The sequence below is a fragment of the Mustela erminea genome, chromosome 2, assembly GCF_009829155.1.
Source record: "Mustela erminea isolate mMusErm1 chromosome 2, mMusErm1.Pri, whole genome shotgun sequence".
Taxonomy (NCBI): Eukaryota; Metazoa; Chordata; class Mammalia; order Carnivora; family Mustelidae; genus Mustela; species Mustela erminea.
In genome coordinates, this window is record NC_045615.1 from 109,228,478 (window position 1) to 109,243,084 (window position 14,607).

Here is a 14,607-nt window from a genome sequence, read left to right on the forward strand (position 1 = left end):
GTAGAGTGGTAGTGTGGATTACCACACAACCACTGGAATGATAGACCTGCCATATCCTAAGTGCCAAATTGATATCCCATGACTGTTAACACTATTGAGGTCATGGAAGTCAGCAGGGATGGGACCCAGGCCCAGCACCTGTCCCCAGAGGAAGCTTCTAGAAAGGGAAAGGTAATAACTGAAGAATGACATGAATGAGGAAGGGCAGCCGACCAAGAAGCTGGAATAGAGAGGGACCATGACCACGAGGAATCGAACCCAGGAGGTCATCCCAAAGAAGCTGGCCACTCCTATGGACAGGGATGCACAGAATGGAAAGTCAGAGGTGGTGGCAGGGGTGGGGGGGGGAGGTGGGGAAAATACTGGGAGAGCTGTCTCCTGGAAAGGTTTCTAGAGGGTAGGTGGCACTTATGGCTTGTTGGGGGGAACCAATGTAATCATCTACCTAAATTGCCCCAAACGATGCATTCTTTGAAGATGGGAACTGTGTCCTTTCCTTCAGTTGAGGAGCCATTGCTTGACAAGCTCGGCTGAGAGGCTCTTTCTTCAGAAAGCCCATGTGAGCTGGGAGGAAGGTGACGGTATGCTGCTTCCCTTGGTTTTCAGTCAGCCAGAGACTCTGGGAAGGGGCTCACCCACACGCTGGTCCCCGAGGGAACGCACTCAGGAGCTAGTTGCCCATGTAATCTCTACCTAAACCCCTGTGGTGAGGACAGACTATTCTTGGGAAGACCAAATTGAGTGATACTTGTAAGTCATGAACAAGGGCGTCCACCTCTGAGCACATGCTATAGATGTGCTAGGAACCTGGGGTTATTGCAGTCATTGCTTGGATTCCCATAGCTCCATCTGCCTGATTCTCAGCATCCCTCTTGGTTCCATAATTCCAAATTTTATTCCCCTCCCAGATTTCCATTTCTGTCCAACCACTTTTTCCCAGGGATGATTACCCACCATCACAGTCTGTGGCTTAATAGGTAGAAGGCACCGCTTGAAGGCTGTCAGTCTCTCCATACAGCCCAGAATACTCACATGAGCTGTGTCTTCCAGACTTGCCACTTTAGGACTACAGGCCACTACTACAGTGGCCGGATTGAGCCTACTTTTTGTTAGTGGTGTGCTTGTCAGTTCGGAGTTAGACTCCATCTGGGTACAAACCCCAGTTTCAGCATTTAGTCCCTGGGTGACCTTGGTCAAGTCCCCCAGCCTGAGTGCAGGATTTTCTTGCATGCGCCGTGCACACACACCTCTGCCTCGGATCGGTGTTGTTGTGAGGATTAGAGACAATGTCAGCCTTCTAAACCAGTGTCGGCCCAGGTGGACAAGAATTAGTCTTACAGAGAGGGCGATGACCTAGTCTACACTTCAGAACCAACGACGCAGCTTTGTGCTTTGAGCCGAGTGCTCGTAACCGGAAGTAAGGCTGTATTTCTCATCTACTCCACCTGCCTTGACGTCTCGGTTCAAATGCCAACTCTCCCATGGCATCTTTTCCTGATTTCCCAGGGACAACAACAATGCCCCTCCTCTGAAAGTTCACGTCCTTTATCAGAACTTCTCACGTGATGCGAGTCTCCCTCCATCTCCCAGTCCAGCTGTGACGGCATTAGTCGGCTGGGGCCGCCATGACATAGTGCCACAGGCCAGAGGTCTTGAACAACAGAAGGGTATTTCCTCACAGGCCCGGGAGCTGGGAGTCTGTGATCAAGGTGTGGGCAGGGTCGGTGTCTTCTGAGGCCTCTCTCCTTGGCTTGCAAATGGCTGTCTTCTCCCTGTGTCTTTACGTGGTCTTTTCTGTGTGTATATGTGTGTATGTCCTAGTCTCCTCTTCTTTCAAGGATACCAGTCAGACTGGACTAGGACCCACGAACGACCCCATTTTAACTTAATTACCTATTTAACAACGTTATCTCTAAATACAATCCCACTCTGAGGCGCTGGGGATTAGGATCTCAGCTTATGAATCGGAGGCACAATCAGCCCATAACATCCGTGTTTATTTCTTGTCCCGTATCAACTGTTGAGTTGCAGGAGTGAAGGCCGTACTTTCATGTTTGTCCCCCTACCATGCCTCGTTCCTAGTCAGAACTATGTCAACAGAGATAAAACGAATACATAAAACAAAAGAGAGAGGTATTTTTTAAAAATGTGAAGGAGGAGAGGAGCCGAGGGTCTTAAAGCTCTACCTTTAGCTTTCAGCTGAAGTGTAAAAAGGAGGCAGTTCCATGAAAGCCCTAGTTCCCTTTCAAAGTCAGGCCCAGCCCTTGGAACAAAAGGGCTGTGAAGAGAGTTCACTAAAAGAGCACCCAGCCCGAAGGTCACTGCCACATTGGCTCCACCGTCATCTGAAGGCTAAGCACTAAGAAAGCTGAGAAGACTCCTCAGAGCCACTCACCTGGCCAGACCTTACCTGTGTGACTGCGTGAATCAGAGACCCCGTGGGCACCAGTCAGGGCAGAAGATGCTGTTGGTGCCCCCCACCTCCCCCAGCCCTCAGTCATCCCCCTGGGCCTCCTCAAACTTCTAGCTACTGCCATCTTTAACTCTGTGCCTGAAGGCCTTTTATGGAACCAGGGCAGGTCAGAAGTGCTTGCGGATGAACCCTCTCCTCCCGTAACCTGTGACCCTTCAGTCTCGGCGTCTGGACGCCTCAGCTCCCTCATCCTTCCAGTAGACTAATTCGGACACTGGTGGTTTGCACCGTTTCCCCAGCAATTCTATAGGATGATGCTTCAGTCACCCCTTGGGGCAGGTGGCGTCAGGCCACACCCTTTACAGGCTGCCCTCTCTCCCTTGTATTATTCTCCAATTCCCAGCCAGTGTTCCCTGCACCTCCCAAACAATTGGCTTGTCCTTGACTCCTGTTGGGTTAGAGGACTCTAACCCAACATGCCCAGCATACATCAGACTAAACCACACTCAGAGAGCTCCCCCTACAAGGTGCCTGGCTTCCCTGGGGTCTTCACCTCACCAGATCCCTCTTCCTCGGACAACCATAGAAAACATGACCCGGATTCAGGTCATTCATGAGGGCTCAGTTCTGTCTCCTCTCTCCACTTCACCCAGATGCCAACGGTTTTTGTTCATCTACAAAGACACCTGAGGTGGAGAGGAAATCAGCCAGTAGGGAGATACCAGTTTTATAGGACATCCAATCCAATACCAAGCCCGCCATAAAGGTCCTGCCCAGCTAAGAATCCTGCCATGGAGAGCGGCAGCGCAACACTGGCAAGTAGGGCTTCTCAGAGTCACCTCAGGGTCTCAGGACCCCATCCTCCAAGGCCTGGAACAGGTGAAGCACGCTACCCCCGTCCATGCCCTGGCAGAACCAGTTGGCATTCAGGCCAGGCTGCTGCTGGCACGAGAGCTGTCCACACTCACTTTGTTCTGCCCAGGAATGCAGGCCGACCCAGGCAATCCTGTTTGGGACACACATGAGGCCCACGGCATTTAATAATGAAAATGTTCTCCATGGTCCTAGGGAAGGCCGTGAGCACTGCAGAGAAACTGGCTCATCCGCTTTTATACGTGTAAATGGTTTTTAGATAAGGCTTTCCTCTTTGGCTTCTGTGTTTGCTTTCTCTTGAGTATCGCTTTATTGCAAATTGAGACTAGGAGGCATGGTAACCACAGCACCTGCGGTCCATTCACGGGGCAGGAGTTCACTGCCCGCCCCATACACCGCCCCCCACACCCACCGGGAACACCGTCATCCACGTTTGCTGTGGCTGGCGCTTCAAGAACGTCCGCCATATGTCTGCTTTTATTGTTCTCTTGAAAAACACCTTCGTGCCCGGGAAGGAGAGAGCAACGGGACAAAGAGCCTAACAAATGGATTCAACTATTTTCTTTTCTTTTTTTTTTTTTTTTAATTACCCTAACATTCAATGCAACAGACAGTTGTCTATTTCACTGGCAACCCCACACTCACAGTAAACTAAAATCAAAAGAATACACTCTTCTATTTAGGTAGTTGATTGCAGACACAAGCGGAGTGAATGGGCAGAGCAGCACCTCGGTATTAAGTAGAGACACACAGGTCGTTAATATGGTCCACTTGTGAGCATTCCGGGTCCCACTCACCTCTCCTTTCTCTCCACTCTTTCACGCCTTGTCCTGGTGGCTCACCTGGTCCCCAAAGCCTGAGATGCCAGCAAAGGTCCCTCTCCATCTGCGGCAACCCTGCTCAGTATCCTTTTTACCATGAGCCCCCCAATCACCTCCTTGTGGAAGAGCTTCCAGTCAGATTTAATTACTTTCATCTACGTTCCTCTGCATATTACATATAAATCTACTTATTTCCTTCTTTTCCTTCTTCTTCCTTTAACAATGAGGTACTGTCTCTGCCATCTGGCTCTTTATCTCCTGAGACCAAGGGCTGTTTTCCTTATCTCTAGCCGGGGCAAGTGCACACACAAAGCTCTCAATGAACCTGCTCAAATGTGAAGTTGCTTTTCAACAAACTGTATTTTTAAAACAAAGTATACATCCCTGTTTCTAGAAATGCTCAAACAATTCTACTTAGTTAGGGAGTTCCTCTCCCTTAGCTAAAAAAGTACCATAATACTTCCCTTAAGGAAATTTGGGTTTTTAAATAACATACACCTTGAAAGGTGAATGTTTCTTCAAATCCTAATTTTGGAGTTTCTGCTGCTTCAAATGGGATTTATAAAGTGCTTTAATATTTCATAAAATTTCTTAGTTAAAAAAAAAAAACTCGCGGGGTGGGAAGTTGGGGGAACCAGGTGGTGGGTATTAGAGATGGCACGGATTGCATGGAGCACTGGGTGTGGTGCAAAAACAAGGAATACTATTATGCTGAAAATAAAAATTAAAAACAAAAACTCTACAAATTTCACAGGTTAACTGATTGTTTAAAGATTTACTTCCAAGTCAGCCAAAATTTTGTGCATACTTATTTTCCTAACAAATATATCAATAAAAATTACCTTCTCATACTCAGTTGAGAAGTCGAACTTCTTTTGTAGAACTTTTCTTAAAATATCTGTGGGAAAAAGCCACAAAAGAAGAGCAAGTTTACTTTTTCAGTAAAAACACAAAATGCATATTTAGGAAATAAAGTCTATATATACTCACAAAGTATTGTACCTCTCTCTATGTAGTAGTATTATAATTTTATTCCTATTTATTTTAGAGAGAGAGAATGCATAAGCAGGAGGAGGGACAGACTCTCCTAGCAGACTCCCTGCTGAGTGGGCAGCCCAGTGTGATGGGGAGCTCCATCCCAGGACCCTGAGATTATGACCTGGGCCAAAATCAAGAGTCAGATGCTCAACCAACTGAGCCACCTGGGCACCCCAATTTTATTTCTATTTCTTAATGTAGGTAAATAACTGAGCTAATGAGGCTCTAACCAGAAGCAAAGAATGGAAGACAAGTATTTTTGACTCACTATTTTGTCAGTGGCAGAATTAGAGGGTTGCCATTTTTAAGAGTTTTCAATTTCTCACAAGACACCTTAATATTCGCCAACATACATGTCATTAATAATCCCTGATAACATGTGACAAAGACTGCTCACTGTTAATTTTTGGAACCACAAATGCAACTTATTCTTTAATCATTCCATATTTATGTAATATTTTACAAATAAAAGGAATCTTACAATTGACTTAATCCAGAGTTCTTCACATGAAACATCCCTCCCTTCCCATCCCCAAACAGCACATGAAAACCTGAAATAATCCGCAAAATGGGATTTTTTCCCCCTACATGTGCATTTGGGACAATTTCAAATTCTTACATAGGTGAAGACTCACCTCTTACTCTGACCACAAATCCAGTCATGCTGCAACTGGGGATTGGCCAGAGAGAGTAACTTGTCTAAAATCTGTGATGTGTAAGACCAAGCCCAGGTGGGTCTTCCCTTCTCTGCCCTGCGGTACTTCCCACACTCCACACTATAACTGACCCCACCAAGGAACTTCTGCAATGCTCTGGCTGTGCCATGCTGACCACTTCAAAAGTGTATGGCAAGGGAGAAAAGGAATCCCTGCTATGAATCCTTTTATAAAACAAGAAGTTCAGGTTTACACACCAGGAAACAAAGCAAGCCATGTCCCCACAGGGCTTTCTGGAAAACAACTTCAACTCGCACAGAGCAGACTAAATGCAGCAGGTCTTCAAAGGATGAGCTAGAGGAGCAGGGATCAAACCGGAAGTTTTGGGATGCCTACACTAAGCCTAGGATATTGGGAACCCCAGTTATTGCTCCAAGGGACATCAGGGCTCCCCACCCCCACAGATCTCCTCGCACTTTGAACTAGTCACTTCACTTTGATTTGTTTGTTTTTAAGATATATTTATTTGAGAGAGAAGGAGAGAGCTCAGGGGGAGGGGAGCAGAGGAAGAGGGAGAATCAGGGAGAACAGATTCCCTGTTGGGCATGAAACCCCACACTCAGGGCTCCATCCCAGGACCCTGAGATCATGACCTGAGCAGAAATCAAGAGTCAGCCACTCAACCGATAGACTGTTTATTTTATAGACTAGGCTTCTGTTCTGGATTTCATTGAACATAAGGGTCCACCGATGGTTTTTTTTTTGATTGGAAATCATCCATTTATTAAAATATATTTAATGACACAGGTGATGTTCATGTGTTGCCTTTGGGGATCCTGATCTAAGTAAGAGTTGGGATGGAGACCAAGCTCCATTACCTTCTGGGTATCTAATCTTGGGTAAAGAATTAAAAGCCAGGAGCATTCTCATCAGCAAATCAGGATGATGTCAGTCCCCACCCTCAAAGGATTCCTTCGGGGCCAAGTGAGATAAATGAGATTACATTAGTCTGGCCACACAGTACCCATCCACTTCTTTCATCTTTATAAACCCAAATCAACCAACCCAAATGAAAACACGATATCTTCTGGGGAGCTGGTCCCTCCGTCCCTCTCAGGTCACACTGACCAGGGAAGTGACCCCTGAGAGACGGATCCTCACTGGCTTACGTGGCAGATCTGCACGTATGGCCCGTAAATCCCCTGGAATCCTGGAATCCTCACGGTCTGCTCAGGGTTCCCATGAGGCGGAAGCAGATGTTATTTGCCATTTCACTGTGTTGGCATTTGTACTCAGGGTACAGAAGCGATGGTGGAGAAGGCTGTGTGATTCGGCACGAGTCCCCCAGTGTTCATTGTGTTCTATGCTGCCATGAACTCGAGGAAGATAGAAAGCCCAGTTACACATCAGAAGAATCTTGGTGAAGCATTACCAAATCGTGATTTCATCAGATCTCAACCTTTCTAGTGTTCTGTGTCAAGGAACAGAAGTACACATAAGGTGCTCCTCCTGCACACCCCGGTACCCAGCTGTCTTCAGAGAGAGCACAGGGTCCTCGTTTTGAGTTGGGAGCTAAACCCCTCATGGAACATTGTTTTTGCTCCAAAGAAAGACAAACCCTGGTTATCCAGGTTTAAGTATCTCGTAGACATTTTCTCTAACATGGAGGAAGTGGAGCCCGCAACTTCAAGAAAGCGGCTGACAGGACTTGCTGCCAGTGATAAAATTAGAGCACTGAAGCAGAAATTAGAATTTTGCAAAATTTGTATCTTTGCGGTTGACAGACGCGGGATTTTGCCACATCATTCTCACTCCACCTTAACAGGTTCTATCAATAACAGGTGTAGCAGGTGCTTCCCTAAAGAGCTCCGTGGAGGCAGGCAAATGTGACATACATAGACCAGGTGTTGGCCACAGCCTCAGTGAGAGAGTGACAGTCTTCTACTGTCCAACAGATGATGCCATCAGCTCTCTGGAGGACTGACTCTCCCAGGTTCCTGGGATCCTAGTGGTCCCAGGTGTTGGGGAATGGTCCCAGCTACACCAACGGCACTCCTTACTGACAGCTCACCCCAGTCCTTTGTCGGCCAGCTGGCTCTGTCTCTCTGCTAAAACAGATCCTTGCTGCGAGGGCCAAAAATCCATCCGAGGCTTTGGAGCAGGGATGTTCTCACTCCCCCTGCTTTAGAACAGCCCTGCCTAAGAGAAATCTACTGCAAGCCATACAAGTCATTTCAAATTTCCTATTAGCCACATTTAAAAATTGAGGAAAAAAAAAGGGTGATTATTTTAAATTAATTTTAATAATCTGTTGTACTTAATCCAGATACATGCAATATTTTGTCATTCCTATATGCAATCAATATACAAATATTAATGAGCTACTCTACAGTCTTCTTTTCACACTAAGTGTTCAGGGCAGGTGTTCATCAGTACATCTTAGGTCAGGTTAGCTACCGTTCAAGGGCTCAGTGGCCACATGTGGCTGTGGCCTCCCTACTGGATGGCACTGGGTCAGAAGCTAGTCATCCACCTTGGAGCGATTCCATTTTACTCAAAGCACCTTAACCCCCCTCCCTCCCAGTGTACCCTGTCACGAGAACACAAAATGAGCATCCACAGTATCCACGTTCCCTTTGCCTTCCCTGTGTATCTCTAAGTGGCTCTTAACCCAGGTAAATGAACTTGGGAAAGGCCTCGAGTATACAGCCCAGCGTCTTTGGGGGTAGGGCCCTGGCATTAATGTTGCTGCTCACACCTCATGTGGGAACTCATGAAGCCCCATGTTGCTGGTGAGAACCTTGGATTGATTGTGGTCCATCTCAGAAAGCATAACCCCGGGAAGACCTGGGGTCCCGCTTATGCTTCCTGAGCCCCCACCATCCTTGCTTGGTGATTCTGCTGTTCTGCAATCCTTTGTGTTTGCCTGTGTCTTCCTGGCCAACTCGTTAAAGGTTTCCAGTGGAGACTATCTTGATCTCTGTTCCAGGGCTTCAGAACTGTCTGTGGTATTGACACTGCATAAATGTAATTTCATCATAAAGAGTGTTGCTTCCTTTCCATAAATCAGATGAGATCCCCGAAGGCTGTGATTAGTTCCTGGTATTGCCTGGTGAGCGAGGTAGCCATTAGCATTTGGGCTACCACAGTGTTATCCTGCCTTCCGTGAGACCTCAGTGTGGACAACAGTGGCCATCTTATTCTTCTTGAACTGAAGGAAGGTCTGCTCTGACGGAACATGATAGGCACTTAGCATGGGACAGACAACTCCCAGAGTCCAGGGAAAGATTCTCCCTGCCCTGAAGTTGGGGAGATACCTGGCCACCTTTCCCATGTGGCAATTTACTTTCCATCACACCAATCTCAAGCTCTTTACACAAAGTAACAGTTGCCTTTTAAGATACAGCAGTATTTTCCCTCCCGGGAAATATGGGAGCCAATAGACAAAGAAGTTCTTTTCATGGTAAAACACTGTCTCTCATTTTCTGGTCTCATGAAGGAGCTCTGTGAGTCTTTCCACAAGGTTGGTGGCTGTCAGTCTCTCTTCATTCAGTGCTTAGATGGAACAAGGTTTTCTTACCTGGGACTTACTTTTAAGTTTCATGTGCTGATGGAAATTAAGGAATGCAGCAGCAAGGGCTAATTCTGATCTCTTAAGTTATACTACCAACTTACAAAGTAGGTTGTTTTTGTTTGGTTGTTTGGTTGTGGGTTTTTTGCTGTGTGCATGTATATGTGTGTGTGAATAATTTCTCTATGGATTTTTTGATGTCTAAAGCCACACAGCAAGATAAAATCAGGAAAGCAGGATCTGTATAGAAAAAAAATTCCATCTTCCTTATCCTAGCCAAAACTCAATTTTGATGAAGATATTTCTGTTCCCTAACTGGCTTCTCTTAATAAGTATGCAGGTTCTGGCCCAAGCTAGGCGAAACGAGATTCCACTCTTGGAATGTTCTCTTGGAAAATGGGTAGACGGCTCAAAAAAAACAAAACAAAACAAAAGCCCAAAACAAAACAAAACACGCACACGTGCGCGCACACACACACACACACACACACACTCTGCTGTTGGTAGTTGATTGATCAGATTTGTGAAGAACTTAAGTGATCTTGCAAAGATTTTGCTGATATCTGTTGACAAGACTTACCTGGCTAGGTCTCTAATCAAAAGAGGTGCTACCTTATATCTTCTAAAGAACAGAATCTCCCCCAAAATGCTAAATTATATTTAAAATTGTTTTTAAGGAAGAGATTTTTATATCTGATATAAATAAACATTAATATGTTGCAATTCATTCTTTTTTTTAAAGATTTTTAAAATTTATTTGAGAAAGAGAAAGAGAGAGCGGTTGGGGGGAAAGGGGAGGGAGAGGGACAAGCAGACTCCCCACTGAGTGCAAAGCCCAACCAATCTCATGACCCACCCGACCTTGAGATTGTGACCTGAGTCAAACCAGGAGTTGGATGCTCACGGACTGAGCCACACAGGCGCCCCAATCCTTAGTCTATGTGAAACAGTATTATTTGTAATGCAGTTCTTGAGTAAATATTGCTATGGAATGTTATTTTGTTCATAGCTGGTAATGTTTTTTTGCCAAAACTATTCTAATTTTAGCTTGTTTTATTTTAAAGTTTTTTTTTTTTTTTAAAGTTTAGTTAAGTTTTATATTCAGGTCATTTTAATTAGTCTTTTTTGCTTTTTTTCTACCTGATGTTTCCTACTCTCTCTAACTAGATGTAACAAGAAAGAATTATTAAAATTAAACCAAAATGAGTGATTACCTTAGAGGCATTATGGTGTTAAGCATCAAAATTGGTCTGAAAAACAATCTGAGGGTTTTGAAGGGGCGGGGGGGGGGGGTGGGAGGTTGGGGGAACCAGGTGGTGGGTATTAGAGAGGGCACAGATTGCATGGAGCACTGGGTGTGGTGCAAAAATAATGAATACTGTTATGCTGAAAAAAATAAATTAATTTAAAAAAATTAGAGACTAAAATATATAGAATTGATTTTTCTTTATGAACACACCTTGGAGGGTGAATCTTTTTTTTAAGCATTTTTTTTCCTAATGTCAAGTTAAATATGTTTGTACTTAGAACTCTTATTAATAAAAATTAAACACACACACGTGCACACAACAAAGTAAGCTCTCTCAGACACTTACAGTGTTTGCTTGGAAATGTGATTAGCTAAGAGCATAAACAGTGTTAAGTGTTCCCCTGTGGAGACACCATAGTGTTCCTCTTTGACCTCCAGTGGCACTGTCTTAAATTCACATGGTGTGGGGGTCTCTTTACTAAGAATGACTTAATCTGTTAATTTATGCACTAAATCAACACAATAAAGTAAAAGATTTTATTCAGGTCTCTACTAAAAGGATTAGTTTTATAAGTAGTATGAAATAATATCCAAGTTCAACTTAGAAACTTACAAAAGCTAGGTTGGCGAATGCATAACTTTCAAGAATTAAATATTAATTGAAATTTTAATTGCTTCTCTCTGGGCACAGGATCTTAAACATCTGTTTGACAACTCGCTCCCTCCCCCACGCTAGACCGAATTCCGGAGGGCACAAGGGGCAGGTAGGTAAACCAAGCAGAATGCCTGACAAGTGCAGATAAAACACAAAACTGGACAGGTCAAAGGGTTGACTTCCTGGATGTGCTGGCATTTCCACAAGGGAAGGAAGAGCGAGAGGCACTCTGCCCTAACAGAACTGTTCAGTGCAGTGCTTGGTATGCGATCCACTAACGCGAAAACATTAGCACCTTCCACTTCCATGCTCCTACCACACACTCTTCCTGCTCTGCCTTTTCTGGTCCTTCGGTTTGTGGCACAGAAGGTGAGTGCCTGGAAGAACCCATGTGTCACCTCATTTCCTCTGGTCCACTGCTTGACTGCATTCCCTGGACCCTACACACTTAGATGGGACATGGGACTTGAGTTCTGGCCAATGGAAAGTGGGCAGGCGTGCGTACACAACAGTTCCAGGCCTGGCCTCTAAAATCACGAGACCCTGCATGCTTGCCTCTTTATCCATCTCCCGGCCAAATACGGAGCATCCAGTGGAAAATCCTGAAGGCTGCAGGGATGGAAAGACCGGGGTCGCAGGACCTCTCCGCTCCATCATTTCTACATTAGACTGAGCCAAGACAGAAAACATTTTTCACTGACACTTGGGCCTGTTTGCTATAGCATATGGTGTCTCTCACTCTAACTAAAAAAAGAGCCTTAGCCAATTAAGACTCCCTATGTTTTTGTGCTGGAGCATCTTCTACCTGTAGCCTATCCTGCCAGCCTTTTTTTTTTTTTTTTTTTTTTAAATTCAGAGTGAGAGAGAGAGAGCGTGCACAGTCAGTCAGAGTGGCAGGCAGAGGCAGAGGGAGAAGCATGCTCCCCGTGGAGCAAGGAGCCCGATGCAGGACTCAATCCCAGGATACTGGGATCATGACCTGAGCCAAAGGCTGACTCTCAACGGACTGAGCCACCCAGGCGTCCCAATGTCTTGCTAGCTTTGACCAAAGGTTAACTTGTCTATTCATCTGTTGAAGGACATCTCGGCTCCTTCCACAGTTCGGGAATTGTGGACCTTGCTGCTAAGAACACTGGGGTGCCCCTTCTTTTCACTACACCTGTATCTTTGGGATAAATACCTAGTGGTGCACTTGCTGGGTCATAGAAAGTTTCTATTTTTAACGTTTTGAGGAATCTCCATTTTTGCAGAGTGGCTGCACCAGCTTGCATTCCCACCAACAGTGTAAGAGGGTTCGCCTTTCTCCACATCCTCATCAACACTTGCTGTTTCCTGTCTTGTTAATTTTTGCCATTCTGACTGGTATAAGGTGGTAGAAGATATGGTTCATATATACAATGGACTACTACTCAGCCATGAGAGAGGACGAATAGCCACCATTTGCATCAGCATGGATGGAACTGGAGGGGATTATGCTAAGTGAAGTAAGTCAAGCAGTGGTTTCACCCCTATGTGGGACATAAGCAATAGCATGGAGGACCACAGGGGAAGGATGGAAAAACAGAATGGGAAGAAATCAGAGGAGACAAACCATGAGAGACTATGGAATCCAGGAATCAAACTGAGGGTTTCCGAGTGGAGGGGAGTAGGGGGAGGAGGTGACAGAGTGATGGGTATTGAGGAGGGCACGTGATGTGATGAGCACTGACTGTTATATGTGTGACTAATGAATTGTTAAACATATCAAAAACTAATGATATTTATTATATGTTGACTAACTGAACATAATAAAAAAAAAAGGTTAACTCATTTTCCTCAGAAGCAGGTACACACGCATATAACACAGCAGACTGAGGTTTGGTGAAGCCATTAGGTTGGCACTAACGTAAACAGAGATTTTAAAAATCATCTTCATTAAAGGGTTGAAATTTCTGTATTCATAAAAGAGAATGCATGAAAAGGCATTCATGCTCAGAAATGTCACTATAAAATGTGGTACAGTGTAGCTCAGGTAGAACACCTACCTCCTGCTTCTCATTTGTGGGTCTATGAAGCTCTGGAAAACATCTACACTCCTGCCTTAAATCTCCATAAGCCTTTCAACAGCCTCTCCAACAACTGAATTTTCCTAATCTACAAAACACATGTTCAAAACACGCTGATTCAGGCATCTCTACTGCCAAAATATTTAAGGAAAATGCTCTCAGGTTACAGTGTTATCCAGGGAAGTTCACATCAAAAAGGAGTTAAGACTAAGCTGGCTTAGGATCTTGGGACCATCGCCAAGAGTTATGGGCACAAAATGGCTGTTTAGATGGGTTGAGAGCACCAGCTCCCCAGGGTAGCTGCTCTTTCGGGAGCAGAACACAGATTTTCATTAAATGCAAAGTTAGTTGGTGAAAATGTAAACATTTCGTGGTTTTTATGTCACTTGCACTTTCTCCAGAACTCCCACATGAATAGGTCTTAGATTCCAGAGAAGAAACTCACTGTGGTCGAATTTTCTCTTCCCGTATCGGGCTAGGCTTGCTGGGTTCTGTTTTTGTGCTTTAGAACTTCCTGATTCACATTTTCGATGAACGACCATTTATTTCTTCTCTTCAAAGAAAAATATTTCAGAGTGCACACTCTGGTTATTTGAATATTTCTGGTTGAGTAAGTTCTGGTTATTTGAATAATTTGACTCTGTTTACTTTTTATCAAGAACAACATTTAAGGTGCCAACTTATTGCATGAAAAATGTTGAAATCTACATTAAATCAGCACAGTAGATGTGATCAGTTCTGATAGCTAATAGGTTAGTTGAAAGAGAAAACGCATGATAATCATGCCTTCACTATTTAACTTAAGGCATATAGATACACATCTTTTGCCCTTTGTTTGATGTGGAGTCAAGGTCCATTTTTGAGTATGAGTTCTCTGGCTAGAATGGAGGTGAGTTAGGACAGCCTATGGTAGAAGAAAGCTCCTCACTGGGGCACCTCGGTGGCTCAGTGGGTTAAAGCCTCTGCCTTCAGCTCAGGTCATGATCCCAGGGTCCTGGGATCGAGCCCCACATTGGGCTTTCTGCTCAGCAGGAAGCCTGCTTTCCTTCCTGTCTCTCTGCCTGCCTCTCTGCCTACTTGTGATCTCTGTCAAATAAATAAATAATATCTTAGGAAAAAAAAAAAGCTCCTCACTTATTTCAAGGTAGACTCATGCCAACAAGCCCACCTCAAAACTGCACACTTAGGGTATATGAGAAGGGATCAATGCTTCACAAAATTACACCACCTACACATAATGTGCGTCCCCCAGAGAAAACACTTGGTGAGCTCTGACTCAAGATATG

The 14,607-nt window shown here is 44.8% G+C and overlaps 1 protein-coding gene across 22 annotated transcripts in view; it reads right to left on the reverse strand.

The window, feature by feature from the left end:
* PROM1 (prominin 1) overlaps positions 1-14,607 on the reverse strand; it is a 136,422-nt gene that overhangs the window by 60,765 nt on the left and 61,050 nt on the right. For all 22 annotated transcript variants that reach the window (XM_032333902.1, XM_032333913.1, XM_032333905.1 and 19 more), the window contains one exon: positions 4,950-5,005. In XM_032333902.1, coding sequence (XP_032189793.1) covers positions 4,950-5,005 — 56 coding nt within the window. The remainder of the gene's footprint in view (positions 1-4,949; positions 5,006-14,607) is intronic.